Here is a 19,144-nt window from a genome sequence, read left to right as displayed (position 1 = left end):
GTTTAACTGTTTCACCATTACATTCATACAAGGCATCAACTGTAACTTAGCTTTGGTTTTGTATTAATTGTAGATATCATTTTTGCCTGTTTCCAAATGCAGAAATAAGGAAGAGGCCCTTGGCACATGGGAAATGGGAGGTAAAGCACTCAAGATGCACTCTTAAACTCTCAAATTGACCTCCAATTATATATTGAAATCAAATCACTTTGCAGAAGTACTATGCTAAAATACTGTACCAGATAACCAGGCTAAGAAGCATCCAGTGCATTTAAAACATGATGCCCTGTCATTGTTTAATGTCACATGTTAAAATCCTGGTAAAGTGCCTAAACACTGTAGGTGAGATAAGCTATTCTTCCTCCTAATTATTGCACTTCAAAGGGCTAAAATATTTTGATACCCAATTGTGGAAGTTGTCAAAGTATTCATGCCTTTGGCTGCATTACGGTGATTGCCTTGTTGATCACCTCCTGCCATGCACAATCTCATAACATCCCCGTGGCATGTAAGGCAATCATAGGAAAGTAATACACTTCTACCTCGATATAACACTATCCTCAAGAGCCAAAAAATCTTACCGCGTTATAGGTGAAACCGTGTTATATCCAACTTGCTTTGATCCGCTGGAGTGCCCCCCCCAGCACTGTTTTACCGTGTTATATCCGAATTCGTGTTATATCAGGTCGCGTTATATTGAGGTAGAGGTGTATTGTAAAAGTATTGAATGTTTTTAGCCGTTTTTAATAGAATTTGGCTGCTGGAAATAAGGAAATGCCAGAATCCAACTCTGTGAATCATAGTTTGAAGAATCTAGCATAACCTATAACCATTTAACTTTCAAGATGGTTAAACATCAGTACATCCACACAGTATTGAGCTTGAAAACAATATATTAATATTTTAGGTGTTTTTGTCTTTATCTAATAAGCTTTTTTTTAAGCTGGCAAAGGTTTTTATTGAGATAGTCTAACGGTCAAGGTCCCTGGAGTAAATTATAGTGCATATTGGAGATGAATTCTAAGACCATTCCATGCACCTGCAACCCACCAAGTAGGTTTGACAAGCCAGTCAATAGACTGCCTATTATTTGATCACGGTCAAGTATTCCAGCAGGAATGCCCTGGAACTTCATTGTGTTTTTCCATTTTTCTGAATTAAAATAGCTCAGTTAAGTAATTTGTATTTTTGTTATTAGACATAAGCATCTATTTAAGGCCAAGCCTATTGGTGACCATCAAGTCTTACTTTTTTGTTGCTGTTCTAATGAATTTGTGCTTAAAAATATTTAACTGTTCTTGATATTATTTGACCAATCAGTTGGCCATTTATTTTTGGACTAGTCAAATGTCCAGCTCATCAGCAAGAATTGTTTTTAAAAACTCAGTGTAGTATCTTTTCTTTATTTCCAATGGGATTTGGCTCCTAACTGCCACAGTCACTTTTGAAAATCTATTTACATTTAGGCATTTTTGGAAATTTTTCTCTAATCTGTCCAGAGGAGTATATCCAGGGAAAATGCTTAAATTTATTTAAATTGTTCATTTTGTGCTATCTTAAAAATGATGGTTTTTCCATAAAAGAAGGTTGCAACTTTCCTGTCAAAATTCAAGTCTTCGCTATTCAGATTTTCTGGCATAATCACATCAATTATGCTGTATTTGTGTGTCAAAGATGAATGAAGCTAATATCGAAGAGCTGCTGGAAGACCTGAAACAAACAGGCTTAAATTATTCTTGTGGCTACATTTTGATGACTCTCAGATGTCTCAAGATAAAATTAAATACATCAATGTTCGCCCTTCCACTTCAGTAGGTTGTTAATAATAGTTGAATAATCTGGAAAGCCTGAATTTTCTAGGCTCTTTAGATCATGGATTCTTTTTATCTTGACAGCCTTTTACATTTTACTTCTAAAGAACTCTATTTACTATTTCAGCCAAAGCAATAACTTGTTTCATGCTACTTTAACTTTAGGAATTTTCAGTCAAATAAAACTACACTCTACCAACCACTTATTTGTAGCGTTGATTGAGAACTTTTATGCTTACCACAGGTAAAAAGTTTGGGGAACACTGTTCTAGACAGTCCTATAGTTTACTGCCTACACAGCAGAATAACAAAAAATGTCCTTATCGCTTCCATTTTAACTTTTTAAGGCTAGGTAGCTTTGCTTCAGATTGAAATTAGAGCCTTAAATTCTTAATATAAAAACAAAATATGTTCATATAAATATTTCAGTGGCATAACATCAAAAAATATGAGTGGTGGGTGGGGGTTTTCGCAGCCCTAAGTACTTAACCCAACAAGTACATGTGTAAGGAAGACAGCAGGTTTTAAATAGCAAGTGAATGACTATATATGGAGAGCCATATCTACATATTTTAATAACTGGCATTTCTGAAATGTGAACAATGAGATTTTAAATCAGTTTAACAACGATGTTCTCATTGAATTATATGATGCACAAAGAGCACGGGCATCTTCACTCCTTCTGTGAAATTGTCTGTTTTGATTGATCAAAAATGGGATTCCTGCCACCTGCCAAAATCCTCTTACACCATTTTAGTAATCTTGTCTCCAGAGTTCTTTTAAATCTCAGAGGCATATGTTAACACCATGCTCTCTTAAACTTAATGTGATATTTTTCATTTTTACTTTATTTTTTAGAAAAGACGCAAAAGTATTTTCCCTTTGCAGTAGATGATAATTGCTACTTTCTGTACGTACTGTAGTGGCTGTATAGTAAGTGAGAAAACACTTTTATACATTATTTTATGTGTTGATTAAACTTAACTGAAATGAAATTCAGAAATCTTTATTTTTCTCCTCACAGAACTCGTTCTCAGACTTAGTTATCTTTAAGCCTTTGTTATTTAGATCATCCAAATGGTTTCCTTTTAAAACTTCAAGCTTGGCATACTTGTAGTCTTCAGTGAGGAGCATATATACCGCTAGAGGTAATGATTGCTGAGCTACTGCTGAGAGGCTACCTACCCTCACAAGTGAGTAGTTAAAATGAAATATTTAAAAATTCATTCTGAAGGAACTTTATTCTGCACATTTTCCTGATGGTCTTATGATGAGTTTGAGTGACAAATCACTTGCATTCTCCTTATATTTAGCCTATGGTGAAGCAAAAGTAGCAAATGTTTATCCTATGTCTGTTTTCAGTTGTATTAACTGGAGTTAAGACTGTACCAAAAAGTTCAGTCTAGACAAGGCACAAGACTAATAAGGATGGCCGTTCTAATGACAGATATCTGATGCTGATCTGTCCACTAGGAAACTGAAACTAACCCATTTTACTTAAGCTAAGAAACAGCTGCAAAAGGTGATAAAATTGTTAAAAAGGAAGGCTTGAGAAGATAGAGCTCTTTTGAACATTTGTGCTGTTCCAACTCTTGGCAGTTTGACCAGAATACTCCCTGATAATCAGGTTATAGCTGCAAACTGAATGCTTCTTTCTTATTACTTAAATTGAATTTTTTTTTAAAATGTGCCCTCTGATAAAAGGAATGTGAGCTCTTTGTTTTGCCATCTAACCTTAAGTACTTCTATTATGCTCTAAAGTGAAAGGTATGAAATAAAATACCATCAGAATAAGTACTCATGGTAGGTGGATCTCCATATGAGTAGCTCAGCTGTCCTTGCATCTTGAAGAGTGTGTGTTCCTCGCTGACATTCTATGTCTGAAGTTTCAAGGAAGCCATTTCTTACCTGAATAAGTATCTTCAAAAATGATTAACTTGAGAAACAATACCAAAAAACTCTAGCTTAGACAAGGCCATGGAAATCAAGGATAGAATGGACATGGAGACCTCTCACCTTTGAAAGTGGTCGTGCTCAGTAAAAGTTGAGGCACATTGAGAAGTTGATGGATGGAGGAAGCATTCTAATGCTACACCTGATATTTGGCTAAGTAGAACTCCAGTACTGTCAGTCAGACATATCTCATAGAATTTCAGTGGAAGTTATTGGAGACATAACTGCTTAACGATTATTTGATCAAGTGAGACTTACTCGCATAGAATTCTCTGGCAGAAGCAGGGATACAATCCAGTTTTCCAGCTGCCTTAACCATGAGACCCTCCTTTCTCTTTGTGCAATCCCTTGGTTCATTCACTGTGCACCTTTCAACTTCTGCAACAAATGAGACAGGGGGTTTACAGACAACAGCCTCTTTGCTGTGCAACCCTGTTTCTTATCCAGTGCACTGAATGAGGCAGGTATCCTGGGGTGGGTGGGGAGTGTGTGATCATGTAATTAAAGGCTTTATTAAATGAATGTGCACAAGGGGGCCAAATTAAGGTTGCCTGTACAATCTTAATTCTGGTACTTACTAATTTTTGCAGGCTTGACTTTGCAACCTTAATAGTGTTCTGTTAATGTAGTTTTGTGTGCAATTTCCTATGTTTTTTTAAAAAGCAAACTGAAAAAACAGATTCCATCATATAAGATATTGACACCCACATAATTCATTAGCAGCATTGGACTCTCTGCTCCACCACACAGACCTGTGCCACTTGAGCTAATGGTGTAACTGATGGCAGTAGTAGGATGTCATCCTTCTGTGTGGACCAGCACTTAAAGGGGGCTGAAAAATGCACATTGCTAGTGGGTTTCCACAGATACTTGCTGATTGCAACGGAATGGTGAGATTCTGTTTTTTTGGGTTTCATTCCAGCCTCTGGAGGGAAGTGTTCAGTAGTGGATAGAGTCTTTTAGCTGTTCTCACTTCTCTGCCTCATCCCCACTTCACTTTCACCCCTTCTGCCCCATCACTTCCAACCTGTTTCTCCCAGTTCTCTTTCCTACCCTGGGTTCTTCATCACAGTCCCACTTCCTGTTTCTCTGGTTTCTCATTCCAGTCTTCCTGCCCAACCAACCCTAATACCTACCCTCCAGGGCTCTCTGCCGGAGTCCCAGTCAACCCCTCCACTCCTGTCCCCCTGGCCTCCAGATTCCTTGTCCAGTTTCCCCACACTTCAGCTCCTTGTCAGATCTGACACTTTCCCCATACTTACACATCTTCCCTCGCCCCATCCCTCCCCATCTCAGAGTCCCAGTCTCATCAGGTACTTTGTTTCCCTCCACCCTGGTCTGACTCTTATCCCCTTTGCATTTGAGTCTGGTGTCTAACACGTCCACGTTGACTGGGTACCAGCAAGAGGGTCACTGAAAGTACAGCAGGCACAGGTTCCCTGCTCTTAGTTCCTGTGCTTGGCCCAGAATAGCAATTGCAAGGAAAGTCTGGCTTTGTAACCCTGGATTGGAGCATGCTCACTCATGCTGTTGGGGTGGCTCACATACCTCTGGTTATACATAGGAGCTGTGAATACTGGAGTGTGCTCAGTACACACTGAATCTTCAAGATTTTATCTGTCTTTGTGATCTGAAACTTTTCAAAAATTATGACTGGGCCAAGTTTGAGCAGGTTTTCACGAGAACAGCACAGGGCTGTTCATTCCCTAACAATGTACCTCCTACTAATTTGCAAGTTCCTATTCCAGAGCATGATAGTGCTCCTCAAAGAAACGGTCACCAGAATCTTTTTTAATGGCAAAACGTTATTCTGTTGTCTGGTTCTCAAGCAGCTGAACCAGTCTGACTGAAATTTTCAGAATAAATTTAGCTTGAGGCAGATACCTGGCATGGAAAACTCAGTTTAAGTGGTTCAGGTTTGACAGTTATAAGTAACTGAAAACTGGATTTTACAGAAAGTGTAGGGCAACCTTAATAATACCTTTTATACATTAAAGTATAACATCAACACATTTTAGTTAATTTTGTTGCTAGAAGGAAACAGAACTTAAATGTGAAATGCAGCTTATTTGGGGAAGTAAAATACTAAATGCTGCAGGTAAATATATCCAAAGGAAACAGCCCTGTGTTCTTTCTCTTAGGGAGCTGTGTAGGCAATTGCTGCCTGTGATCCAGCTTTAGCGAGGAAACTTTAAGTCGGGGTAGTCAGTAGGCAGACCGTGGCCAAATCCAGACTGCCAGAGGCTTTTGAACAGACCCCAAAATCTTTGTATTTACTGGTGGTTATTATTAATATTAATTATTACTTTCTCTGGAGTCTGGACCTTGACTATACCTTGACCAAGAAATTTGGACCTTGACAAAAAATAGGCTAGCCCTGCTTTAGGTTTTTTAATTGCATGTTGCTGTAGTTCAAAGGAGGCCCAGATTTGCTGTTTGTGTTCCTTTTAGTTTGCTAGACTTTAAGGTTTATAGAAAAATTAAGAGAAACATTAAGAGGATCTTTTTGTTTTCTTAATGTTAAGTGAAACAGTTGAAAATATCTGCTTCTAATCAGAAGTGACTGATTTCAGTTGTCCATAGTTTGTCCACTTTTATAACAAGAAAAACAAGTATTTGATTTTTAGGATATCCCCCATCTTGGCTCAATGGAAAGGGCTACGATACCCATTGACGGTGTAGGGCATGTAATTTCATTTGGGATTTTTGTTAAACTGTGACTACTATGACGATCCATTATAATTAAGGCTGTGAGTTTGTCCTGGAAGTCACAGATTCTGTGACCTCCATGACTTCTGCAGTGGCTGGTGCTCCTGCCTCAGGGGAAGCTCGGGCAGCCCTGCTGGGGCAGTCTCAGGCCACCTCCCCCTCCCAGCAGCAGAGTTTGGTGTGAGAGGGGGTAGGGGATTGGGGCACGGGACAGGGTCAGGCAGGCGCTGGGCTTACCTAGAGGGCTCCCTGGAAGTGGTGACATCCTCCCCCTCATTCAGCTCTGTGCGCTGCCTTCACCCAGAGCGCTGGCTTCACAGCTCCCATTGGCCGGGAACTGCAGCCAATGGGAGCTGCGGGAGTGGTTCCTGCAGTCAGAGGCAGCATGCACTGCAGAGCCTGTTTTAGTTGGGTATGTAGTAAAAGTCAGGGACGGGTCACGGGCCATGAATTTTTGTTTACTGCCCGTGACCTGTCCGTAGCTTTTACTAAAAATACCCGTGACTAAAACGTAGCCTTAATTATAATTCATATCTGCCTGAGCTTTGCATCAATATGTAGCTTAAAATGTTTGTTGCTACAATAGATAACATATCTGTAATTGACACTCAATGGGCAGATTGTTTCTTATTGTTGGTCTACATACAGAAGTTGTACTATAACTTCAGTCTGCTTTAAAATTGAAAAACAATTTGTAAACCCTGGATGAATGCTCTTAAATCCATTTACAGTTATATCAATTAAAATTAAGCTGGCGTGACTTCTGCAGCAAGACAAGGCCTTATTTCTTTATTCTGTACATTTGTCTTGGTTGACCATATTATAATCTTAACTCTACAGTTTTAACACAATTTTTATGTATCACTTGATAAATTTTGGAATAACAAGTGAAAGGTCAGGTTTCCTTGATACAGAAAAATGAGTTGGCAGACATTTTAGAATTAACTCTTTGCTCTATTGTTTGCCTGAAAAATGGGAGTGGCAAATACAAAATGCATTTTCTCGAAAGATAAGCTCCTTTAAATATTAATTTTTTTTCAGCTTAGGAGAAATAAGAACCTATTTATGTACTCTGATCCTGAAAACTGACATCTAGGAACTGGGCTATAGAACAGTGCCTCTGTTTTGGCATTGTATACAAATATTAAAGAATATGTTTATTGAATTTTACAAATACTGTGCCAATTATGGCAGTCTGCATTGAGGTCTTATTGGTCCTTAGAGTGGGTGTATATCATTTATCCTTCCCCAAAGTAATTTGTATTCAAACATGCATTACTTGTCAATAAAACTTGTAGTTCATGAATCATGGTGTGCTTAATGCATCCCAGGCACACATTTTGTGTTAAGTATTATGGGACTGTTCCAGACCAGAGGTACTCCTGTGAAATCATTGGTCATGTTATTGTTTCATACTTCCAATCCATTAGCATTTTGATTGATTGCCAGGTTTTTGTGCCAAATGATGTTTGTGCTTGCTTCTGACAGTCAACAGCTAGTGGATCTTCCTGGGACTCTGCTTCACCTTTTTCAAAACAAAAGATAGTATCAGAGTTCACTCACTTCTGAGCTTAATCTTTACTTAAATGAACTGTCTGAATTTAGTAAATTTCAAAAGAAATATCCTATTCTAACCTGTGTCTGGAAGACTGTTTTACCTGTGAATAGTCACATAGACTTTAATGCCAGAAGGGACCATCGTGATTATCTAGTCTGACCTTCTGCACATTGCAGGCCACAGAACTTCACCCATGCACTCCTGTGATAGACCCATAACCTCTGGCCGAGTTACTGAAGTCTTTGAATCATGATTTAAAGACTTCAAGTTACAGAGAATCCACCATTTACTGTAACTCAAACCAGCAAGTGACCCATGCTGCAGAGGAGGTGGGGAAAAAAACAACCCAGAACAGGGCTTTGGAGCGGAGCCCGGAGCTGGAGCGTGGAGCAGCTCTGGTGCAGTGGAGCTGCAGGTTTTTGCCTGGAGCTGGAACAGAGCCAGAACACAGCTCCAAAGCCCTGAAGAGTCTCTGCCAATCTGACCTAGGGGAAAATTCCTTCTGCTCCCCAAATATGGTGATCAGTTAGACCCTAAGTATGTCAGCGAGACCTACCAGGCAGACACCTGGGAAAGAATTAACTGTTGTAACTCAGAGCCCTCCCCACCTACTGTCCCATCTCCAGTCCTTGAAGATACTAGCTTCCAGCAGTCGCAGAGAGGCCACATGCCATTGTAGGCCATATTATCATATCATATATATATTTCCTCCATAAATTTATCAAGTTCAGTCTTGAAACCAGTTAGGGTTTTTTCCCTCCATATTGCTCCCCTTGGGAGGCTATTTCAGAACTTTACTACTCTGATGGTTAGAAATCTTCATCAAATTTCAAGCCCAAATTTGTTGGCCAGTTTAGATCTTTTTTTCTTGTGCCAACATTTGCCCTTATCTTAGATGACCCCTCTTCCTCCCTGGTGTTTATCCCTCTGTTGTATTTAGAGTAAGCAGTCATGTCTCCCATCAGCCTTAGTTTGGTTAGTCTTGCTCCGCAAGTGGCCTCTTGTAAAGTAGGTTCTCCATTCCTCTGATTATCCCAGTATCTCTTCTCTGCACCTGTTCCAGGTTGAATTAATCTTTCTTAAACATGGGAGACCAGAATTGAACACACTATTCCTGATGAGATCTCACCAGTGCCTTGCATAATGGTAATAACACTTCTCCATCTCTATTGGAATTACCTCATCTGATTCATCCTAAGATTGCATTAGCCATTTTCATGGCTGCATCACATTGGTGGCTCAGTCATCCTGTGATCAACCAATACACCCACATCTTTCTCCTCCTCTATTGCTTTCAACTGGTATGTCCCCAGCTGCTTGATAGAAATTCTTGTTTGTTCCTGAGTGCATGACTTTAAACTATTAAATTTCATCACATTTCCATTATTTCAGTTTTCAAGATCATCCAGATCTTCTTCTATTATAGTCTGGTCCTCCTCCATGTTGTCAATACCTCCCAACTTTGTGCCATCCACAAATTTTATTAGCGCACATGCATTTTTTTGTGCTACGGTCATTAATGAAAATAAGTAATAGTGGTCCCAAGACCAATCCCTGATGAGCTCCACTAGTAACCTCCCTCCAGCCTGACAGTTCACCTTTCATTGTGACCTATTGTAGTCTCTCCTTTATCCAGTTCTTTTCCCTACCTTTTATTTCTCATTTTAATCCTCATCTTCTCCAATTTAACTAATTTTCCATGTGGAAATGTCAGTGCCTTACTGAAATCCAAGTAGATTTGATCTGCTGCATTTCCTTTGTCTAGAAAATAACTTATCTTCTCAAAGATAACATCAGGTTGATCTGGCACAATCTGCCATTTTTTTCCAAAGTACCATTAATCTCTGTATTCTTAACTACTGTTTCAAAATTTGTTGCAAGACCTTCCATACAATTGAGGTCAGCTAACAGATTTGTAGTTTCCTGAATCACTTCTTTTCCCTTAAAATAAGTAGTATATTAGCAATGTCATAGAGTACAGACCCCTAGTTTATGGATTCATTAAAAATCCTTGCTGTAGGGCTTGCAATTTCATGTGCAGGTTCCTTTAATATTAATGAATGGAGATTATCCAGGCCCCCTGATTTGATCCCGTTAAGCTGTTTGAGTTTGACTTCCATCTCGGGTGTGGTAATTTTCTATTTCCATATCCTCATACTCATTAGCCACCCTTATCTTGCCCTAAGCGCCTTATTAAAAACAGAGGCTAAGTATTCATTTAGGTGTTGGGCCCTGCTTGGTAATTGCAAAAAGTAGCCCATCCTCACTGCTCTAGTTGTCCCACTTCTTTACTTGATTTCTTTTTATTTATATGGCTAAAAAACCTTTTAGTATTTGTTTTAATTTCCTTTGCATAGTTCAACTCTGCTTAGCTTTTGGCAGTTCACATTTTTCCTATACTTTCTGACCTCCAAGAGGTAGCTTTCCTTGCTGCTCCATCCCTTCTTCCATTCCTTGTAAGATTTCTGCTTTCCCTTAATAACCTGTTTGAGATACTTGTTCATCCAGTTTGGTCTGCAACCCTTTGCTATGAATTTTTTCTTCTTGCTTGGGATGCAGGCTTCAAATACTGTCTACAACTTTGACTTAAAGTAAATCCAAGCCTCTTCCACATTGAGATCTTTGTTCTTCCCTAATTTATTAAAGTTTTCCTTTTGAAATCAAGGACCCTAATTACAGACTATTTTTGTTTATCCTTCCATTTAGTTTAAACTGAATTTGGCGCATGAATCGCTTGAACCAAGGTTTTCCTCTACAACCAGTTCTTCGGTGAGGTCCTTGCTACTTACCAATACTAAATCTAAAATGGAATCACCTCTTCTTGGTTCAGTGACTATCTGATGAAAAAAATCTGTCAGTTATCTGTCAGAATTAATTTGTCCTGAAACATTTCTTGATCATAATATAATTTAATGCTTACAATTTTTTTCCCTCATCAGCTGAGTAGGAGAACTCTACCATACTGAAATTCAGCTAGGGTAACTGTCTTCATTTTTTACTCTTGCATATTGTCTCATCCCTAGTACAGACTTTCTAATACTTTTTGCAATTACCAATTCACCCCCTCCATGCAACTTTAGGTCCTGCTTGCACTAGAATTAAAAAAAATATTTTTTTAACTAAAAATTATCCTCTCTTACAGATAATCTCTCCTACTGCATTGTTTTTGGCTGCGAAAGTGGAAGAACAGCCACGAAAACTCGAACATGTTATCAAAGTAGCACATGCCTGTCTTCATCCTCAAGAGCTACAGCTGGATACAAAAAGTGATGTACGTGGAAATAATACTTTAAATCTAATTGTAATGCTTAAGATACAGTTGACACCTCAGATGAGTTGCTGTACTACGTTCTTGACTGGATTAATGCCATCTGCCAACTCTAGAAGACGCTTCTCTGCTTAAATCAAATAATTTATCTGTTGTGTAACTTAATAGCATAGCCATTAGTGGACCTATCACAATTACTTAATATTTCATGCAAACTAAGGCCTCTAATTCCCTTTTTAATAGGACACTTGTGCATGTAATAAGAACTTTCTATGATGTAATGCATTTAACTTTTGTGATAGGTGTCCAGGTTAATCTTGATTAACATATCATAAGGACACAGTACCTTTTATATCCTTATGTATTTTTTAATGTTTTTCCCAGTTTAGCTACAGTAGAACCTCAGAGTTACAAACACCTTGGGAATGGAGGTTGCTTGTAACTCTGGAATGTTCGTCACTGAACAAAAAACATTATGGTTGTTCTTTCAAAAGTTTACAACTGAACATTGGCTTAATACAGCTTTGAAACTTTATTATGAAGAATGTTGCTTTTAACCATTTTAATTTAAATGAAACAAACACAAAAACAGTTTCTTTCCCTTGTTAATCTTTTTTAAACTTTCCCTTTATTTTTTAGTAGTTTACATTTAACACAGTGCTGTATTATATTTGCTGCTTTTTTTTCTTTTTTTGGTCTCTGCTGCTGCATGATTGCATACTTCCGGTTCCAAATGAGATATGTGGTTGACTGCTCAGTTTGTAACTGAGGTTCTTCTGTATTGGAAAAAAGAAATTTCCCCATCAGACAGCAATTGTACCTTTTTCTTGTAGTATACAGTACTTATTTTCAAGCTCGGTTATGAAAATAGTTCTCTCAGATTTGATTTATGCTACCACTCATTGAGTGGCTAATTGCCTTTGTGATAGCAGACAAGTTGCAGTTAACTGTTTTTAAAGTTGAGAATCCAAATGTGTATCAGGATATAATAAATCAAAGGTAAGTAAATTTGAGGTCTTAACATGTTGCCCATACCATTTCTATTTGAGACTTTGGTAAGTACAGTAAATTTCTCTAGTAGGTCTTGACAGTAACTTATTTTTTTACATTTCAGGCATACCTTCAGCAGGCCCAAGAACTGGTTATACTTGAAACAATAATGCTTCAAACTTTAGGTATGTTATTTTAAATGGCATCTAGCCTACACAAGAATATGCTCTGCATGCAATCAATTGAATGTACATCCATTACAGTGGATCCCCAATACCATTGGCCTTTAGCAGACCCTTTCTGTTGCAGTTTACTTTAACTGAGAAAAGGTTATTTGCATTGTAAGCATGTATGCTATATTAAGTTGGCCAAATATAAATAGCTATTGTTGCCACACTTTGGGAGGTTACAATGTTCAGTGCCTTTTCAAATAGGTTTGGCACTAAAACCAATATCTGAACACAGATCAATGCATGATAGTATTTTTGTTTAAGTGCGTAGTTGTGTAGAACTCAGTTTAATAAGAAAAATGAAGCTGCAAGGTGACTACAGAATTGTACCTGATCTAATGTTCTTAAAGTTGAATGCTAGTAATGCTGTGGATAAAAAAGTTCAGAGAACGAGTGATCTTTTTAATAACTTGTGGCATTTCAAAAATTGGACAGTTATTTTTAAATACAGTCGATCTTTGGGTTCAGATTACATTTATAAACTATTGTAGTGTCATTTTTGATTTATCACCAGAGCCATGTAGAGAAATATGAACATAAGGTTACATGCCACGCTGAAGTCTGCAGGTCTCTTCAAACAAATGATAAAAGCTTTATACCAAACTCTGTGTCCCCTTGTGTTTTTTTGTGCTTTATTTTTATAACAGAGGGAAGGTAATGCAATTGACACAGTCAGAATTGTTCTTGGTGACATCACTGTTTGCAGAATCATTTCATGATACGGTTTGAAACTTAAACCGTGTTCTTGACTGCAACGTGTATATGAATTTTTCATATTGGCAAACGAGATGTGACTTAATAAAAGCCATAGAAAGCATATTTTTACTGGTTTTATTCCATATCATTTGTACAAAAGAATTGTGAAATAAGGGTCAAATCCTAGTTCCCTCATCTGGTTATTGACATTAGGGAGCACTGTGATGTTCATCGGCTCCAGAGGGTGGGGTTTGATACATGGTAGATCTTTCTTTTATACAAATACAAATGTACTGCAGTTTCTGAAACATATATTCTTAATTTTTCAGGTTTTGAGATTACCATTGAACATCCACATACAGATGTTGTGAAATGTACGCAGTTAGTGAGAGGTCAGTGATCTTCAATAAAATGATTTATGAAGTGTCTTCCCCAGTGTGAGTAAATATAATTGGCACACCTTTTCCCCCCAGCTCTCTGTTACCCAAAGAGCACTCTTTAAACTGATGTATTTCAGGTTACTAAAAGCCAGATCTCGAAAATTCTCTTTAAATGTTGGTGGTCTGCATAATTCAGAAAAATATACGATTTCCATGATGTCTACCAATTGTTAGTTCTGTCCCTTACTTTTTTTCTGTCATTCTTCACTTCTCATTCCATGGCCCTGTCATCTCACTCTTTCCTTCCATTCCATCAGCTGACACTCCTGTGGCTGATACTTATATTTGGAAGAAGCAAGTCCTTGGGATTCCTCATTACTTTACTCCTGCCCCTTTCCAGAACTGCCAAAAGATATTTGGGATGGCAGTTCATGATTTAATTCATAAACAAGTGCTTTTCTTATAGTATCTGCTGCAGAATTAAATACATTAGAAGGCTAGTTATTTTGAATCTGCAACTTTCTACAAATAAAGTTCTTCTATCCATGCAAAAGCATCTTGTGTCAGTGTTGAGTTCTGCTTTGTCAAGGCACACATCAGCAAGCAGTGACTGGCAGAATACATAAGGAGGTCTGCCACATGCAGACACTTTGAGAGATATGTGAACGATACTATAAATAAGAACAATATCCCTGTAATCTGAGAGCTGTTTTATTTGAATTGGAGTAGTGTTGGCAAGAAATGAAATAACCTATGTTCAACCAGTGATTGCATCCTTATGTAACTTTTTCCCACTAGCATGGCTATAGATAATAGGCTATTATTCTTTTATAAGCCTTTTTAAGAAAATTTGTGCAGGAGATTATTCCATAGTCCTGTCTATTTTCAGAACTAAATAACCAAGATACAGAGTTTGAGTGGTTTTTCCATATATAGTGTAGGAAGAAATTACTTGGATAAACTCACTATACATATACTTATTCTTCTTGTGCAGGTGTCTGGGACCACCTGCATAGTTAGGGTTGCATTTTAAAAAGGCACGCAGCTGTTTTTCTTTAAAAAATAAGGGCCACTGGTATGACTTTTTTTGCGAATTAACATTTATTTTGAAATTGGGGTGTGGCTGAAAATTGACCTTGGCAGTCCTGTGTCTCAATGATAGACTCCTTAAAAGATTTATATCAGTCTATAGAAAAATAGCTGGAAGTTGATTCTGGTGCAATTGATAGGTTTTGTGTGTGCAATTGTTTTTACCCATTTAAGGTAATTTTTAGTTGTTACTTGCATAAATAAAACTTGCATATGACTTGGACATATGCAAGCCTGATTGTGTGTATCTAGCTCCAATCTTCTCCAGCCAATGAAATCTACATCAGGAACTACATTTTTCTGTTACTTTATCCTGCAATGGGGGAGTTTTTTGTGAGCAACTGTTAAATAAAATCTTAATCAGCAGCTTCACTTCTGCCCTACCCAGCCTGTCATCACTCCCTTTAACCACCTTTCTGCAAACTCCCCTTTTATGTAGCTATCCTCTTCTGATATAGTCAGCTATTACATCAGACTTTCAAAATTACTAATGTTTCAGGGCTGGGGGTGGAATCTGGTAATGGTGTGTGTGTGTATGGAAGGATGGACTGAGGGAATCAGAATTAAGGTTGCAATGTGTAGTCTGTGCCATGTGATTGTAAGGGGTGTCCTTATAAGCGGAGTATATTCTGTGAGGTGGGCGGAAGTGTGTCCGCTGGGTGGCAGGGATATGCAAGCCCAAGGATCTGAGGTTGGCTTGGGAATCTTTTAGGCTGTGGAGCCATTTGTCCGTCTTCTCTGAAAACAGAGTCTCACCCTCAAACAGGAGGTCCTGAATTGTTTGTTTGGACTTCGTAGGGTAAACCTGAGACTTGCAACCAGGCCCCCCACCGCATAGCCAACCCTGTCGCCATGACTCTTTTGGCAGCATCTGCAGCATCTAAGGCTTCGTGCAGTGAAGCATGAGAGACTAATTTCCTTTCTTCCACCAAGGTGGCGAACTCTGACCGAGAGTCCGAAGGGATGAGCTCCGTGAACTTAGCCATGGAAGCACAGTTGTTATAAGAGTACCTGCTCACAATCGCCCACTGGTTAGCAATACGGAGTTGTAAGCCACCATTGGAGTAGATTTTTTTTTCTACCCACAAGGTCCAGGCGTTTAGGATCCCTATTCTTTGGGGAAGGACCTTGGAAACCTTGTCTCTCTCACTGGTTAGCCTCATCATTGACCAGTGAGTCCGGAGGCAGGTGGGAGTAGAGATGCTCAAAGTCTCTGGAGGGGACGAAATACCAGCACTCATTGCGTTTGGCAGTGGGTGGCGGGGATGCCGGCATCTGCCATAGAGTCTTGGTGGTGTCCACCATCATCTTTATGAGGAGTAACACTACCCGTGAAGGTCCTGAGGGTGCTAGGATGTCCACCATGGGATCCGTGTCCTCAACCACCTCCTCAGCTGCTGTAGAACTCTGTTGTCCTCTAATGCAGTAGCTAAGGACATCCCTGCCAACGCTTCATCCGGCAAGGAGGAAGCATGTGCCAGTGGTGGAAGCTCCTTGCCATCTGCCCCAGACAGGTCACGTGACTCCCGGGGCAGCGTTAGAGGTGGTGGTACTGATGCCAGGGCTGTAGGCGTGGAAGCCAATATCGGAATCAGTCTCACAGTAGGGAGCTGCATTGGCATGCTCAGAGGAGCCGCTGGGGTCCGGGGGACAGGTATGTCGCCATCGCGAAGGCCAGTACTTAAGTCGGAGTTGACGACGGTGCCGGAGGGAAAGGCGTCAGGACTGTAGGTGTTGGGTGCGTATGCACAGCAGAAGGCGGCACAAAAGTAGTGGAGGCGACTGAAGACATCGCTAGTGTGGGCCCTGGGTTCCTCCCGGGCCCTGGTGATAAGCCCAGGGAGTCCAGAAGGGCCACTGAGGCGGGTTCTGCCACTGCGGAGGCCACGCCTGATGCTCCCTTCTGTCTCTGCCCGACCTTGCTCTATGGCTTCCGCTCCTGCTTGAGCGATAGGAGTCAGGCTCTGACTCCAAGGTCTCAGACACTGAAGACCATGGAGGAGCCGATCCTCGGCGCCTCGAACATCAAGAGCTCAGAGAGCAAGAAGGCTCTCTGTCGGAGCGTGTAGGTGCCGATGGACAAGGTGAAGGGTCGACATCATAGCAGGCTTTCCTTTAGAATGCACTGGAGTACGGGGCTCCATCTGCGCTGAGGGATCCTCCCTGGCAGGCAAGAATGGTCCCCTCAGGTGGAGGAGATCTCTAGCGGCCTGGTACGCTTCTGTTGTGGATGGGAGCTGAAGCTGCTGCGTAGGCGCTGGAGATGGAGGTGGAGCCAGACTCAACTGCCTCACCTGGACAGGAGTCAACACAGCCCCGGAAGGAGACGGCGAGGAGTGGCCCACCTGGGGTCGCACTTCTTGAGGCTTAGCCAGAGGAGAACGCTCATCTGGCTTTTTCTTCTTTTGAGGCACTGGAGAATGAGAGCGGTGCCTACTGTCAGATGGCCCCCATGAGGAGCCATGGTGGTGCCGAGCGTCCCTGGAGGAGTCCTCCCTCGGTGCGGAGACGCTCCGCCGTAGGGGTTGGGTCTCTCGAGCCCGGGTCAGAATTGGGGCACAAAGCTGCCTCCAGGAGGATCACCTTTAGCCACTGTTCCTGCTCTTTGTGTTCTCAGGCGGAACGTGCAACAGATCTTTCAACGATCTTTCTGATGAGTCTCCCCCAGGCACCTAAGACACGAGTGCGGATCACTCTTAGGCATGTGCTTGACGCAAGCCATGCAGTTTTAAATCCCGGGGACCGCAGCATGCCATGGGGCCGGGGTGGGGGGGATGGACCCCAACTACTGTACTATACTATACTAAACTTTAACTGGAGTACTACTAACAACTAACTAACTATATACACGGACACTTGAAGAAATTTGCTGAGCAATAGCCAAGGGAAGTTCCAGCCACTGTCACTGGCAGTAAGAAGGAACTGAAGGGGTGGCAGGTAGGCAGGGCTATATATTAGGTGCCATGAGGGCACGACTCCAGGGGGCGCCCAGGCCAACCCGACAGATGCTGCTAAGGGAAAATCTTCTGGCCTTCGTGTGCATGTACACACCTGATTGGAATTGACATGATCAGGCACTCAAAGAAAACTTGTTTTGCCTAAAACTTAATTTCTAGTAACATGCCTCACTAAAGATGGCAGATTCAGCGGGGGGGGAAAACATGGTTTAAGAAATGCCTGTCTTGTAACAACAAATTTCCTATTTCAGACTCGTACTTGTTTTCCTAGATGCTTGGGTGAAGGGGACTTTACCAAGTCTCTGCCACATCTGCCTTATGTTTACAAGCTTCCCATTCAAGAATGGAGTTTCATATCTTATCCATGCTGATGGAGGCCCTGAGCTTCCTTCTTTGGGGAGAAAATACCCAAACACTAAAGAGCTTTTTAATCTAGTGGAGAAAGGCATAAGAAGAACCAGTGGCTAGAAGCTGAAGCCAAACAAATTAAAAGTAGAATTAGGCACTCAGTTTTAATCATGAGGGTGATTAACCATTGGAACAAATTGCCAAGGGAAGTGGTGGATTTGCCATCTCTTGAAGTCTTCAGATCAAGAGTGGATACTTTTCTGAAATATATACTTTAGCCAAACAGCAAGTGATTGGGCTCAGTACAGGGGTAAGTGGGTGAAATTTTAATATGCAGAAGCCCAGATAAGATGATCTAATGGTGCCTTCTGACTTCAAAGATTCACAAATTTAGAGAGTTTAAAGATCCAACCTTAGAATGTCTAAGTTTGGGGTTAAGAAGGTATGGACATTCTGGTAGGTGGAAGATGGGGGACATCAGACTGATCCAGATCATTCTTCATCAGTGTTAAGAGACTGACAAGAAAGAGGAGACAGGACCACAATTACCTATGGAGTCTGGAGATACAGTGTATCTGTAATGCTCTGGCAGTAAGAAGTTGCCATTCCAAGGAGACTCTGGTGTTGAAAGGGAAATTCATGTTTGTAGTGGCAAAAATTAAGTTATTGGCTCCTGTGCTAGCTGAGAGATCAGAGGTGAGAAAATATTCCTCTTTCCTATTGCTGAGATTACCACCTCGGCCCTTCAGTTCTTGGTGTCAATCCAATCTGGTGTTCAGAGCTTAGTTCTGATTAACTTGAAGGGGCAGGAATTGGTGCACTCATCCCCATCTCAGGGACCTTTCTTGATGCACCTGAGCAGAAGCCCCTCACCAGTTAACCCTGTATCTACACTGGGACGTAAGATTCTCCTGAAAATGAACATTGGGAACCAGGGACTTTGGTTTGACCTTGCTGCCTTGTGGGAGACCTTGCAGCTGTTTTACCTTCATTGCCGGGTATCTTGGGAGAGCCATTGTCCTTACTCTACTAATGTGAAAATTGCACAGTCAAAGTCTGTAAGCCTTCCAAACCACCAGTATAATCTGCTCAACTGTGGTTGAATCTGACAGAGAAAGTGACCCTGTGGAAGAGGAGGCAGATCCAAATATATAT

The 19,144-nt window shown here is 40.6% G+C and overlaps 1 protein-coding gene across 7 annotated transcripts in view; it reads left to right on the top strand.

Moving 5' to 3' along the window:
• CCNT2 (cyclin T2) overlaps positions 1-19,144 on the top strand; it is a 38,085-nt gene that overhangs the window by 6,173 nt on the left and 12,768 nt on the right. For 5 of the 7 annotated variants that reach the window (XR_005586069.1, XM_039494015.1, XM_039494014.1 and 2 more), the window contains 3 exons: positions 11,174-11,302; positions 12,414-12,474; positions 13,545-13,607. Coding sequence is in view for 6 of the 7 variants with exons in the window: in XM_039494015.1 (XP_039349949.1) it covers positions 11,174-11,302; positions 12,414-12,474; positions 13,545-13,607 (253 nt within the window). In the remaining variant the exon portion in view is untranslated. Of the gene's footprint in view, positions 1-2,687; positions 2,745-2,812; positions 3,005-11,173; positions 11,303-12,413; positions 12,475-13,544; positions 13,608-19,144 lie in introns of those variants that run through there. The other 2 variants (XM_039494018.1, XM_039494019.1) reach the window with 2 other exon arrangements.

Source organism: Mauremys reevesii, linkage group 11, assembly GCF_016161935.1.
Source record: "Mauremys reevesii isolate NIE-2019 linkage group 11, ASM1616193v1, whole genome shotgun sequence".
Classification (NCBI taxonomy): domain Eukaryota; kingdom Metazoa; phylum Chordata; order Testudines; family Geoemydidae; genus Mauremys; species Mauremys reevesii.
The sequence above is the reverse complement of the archived record's forward strand: the minus strand, read 5'-3'. Positions and strand labels throughout refer to the sequence as shown.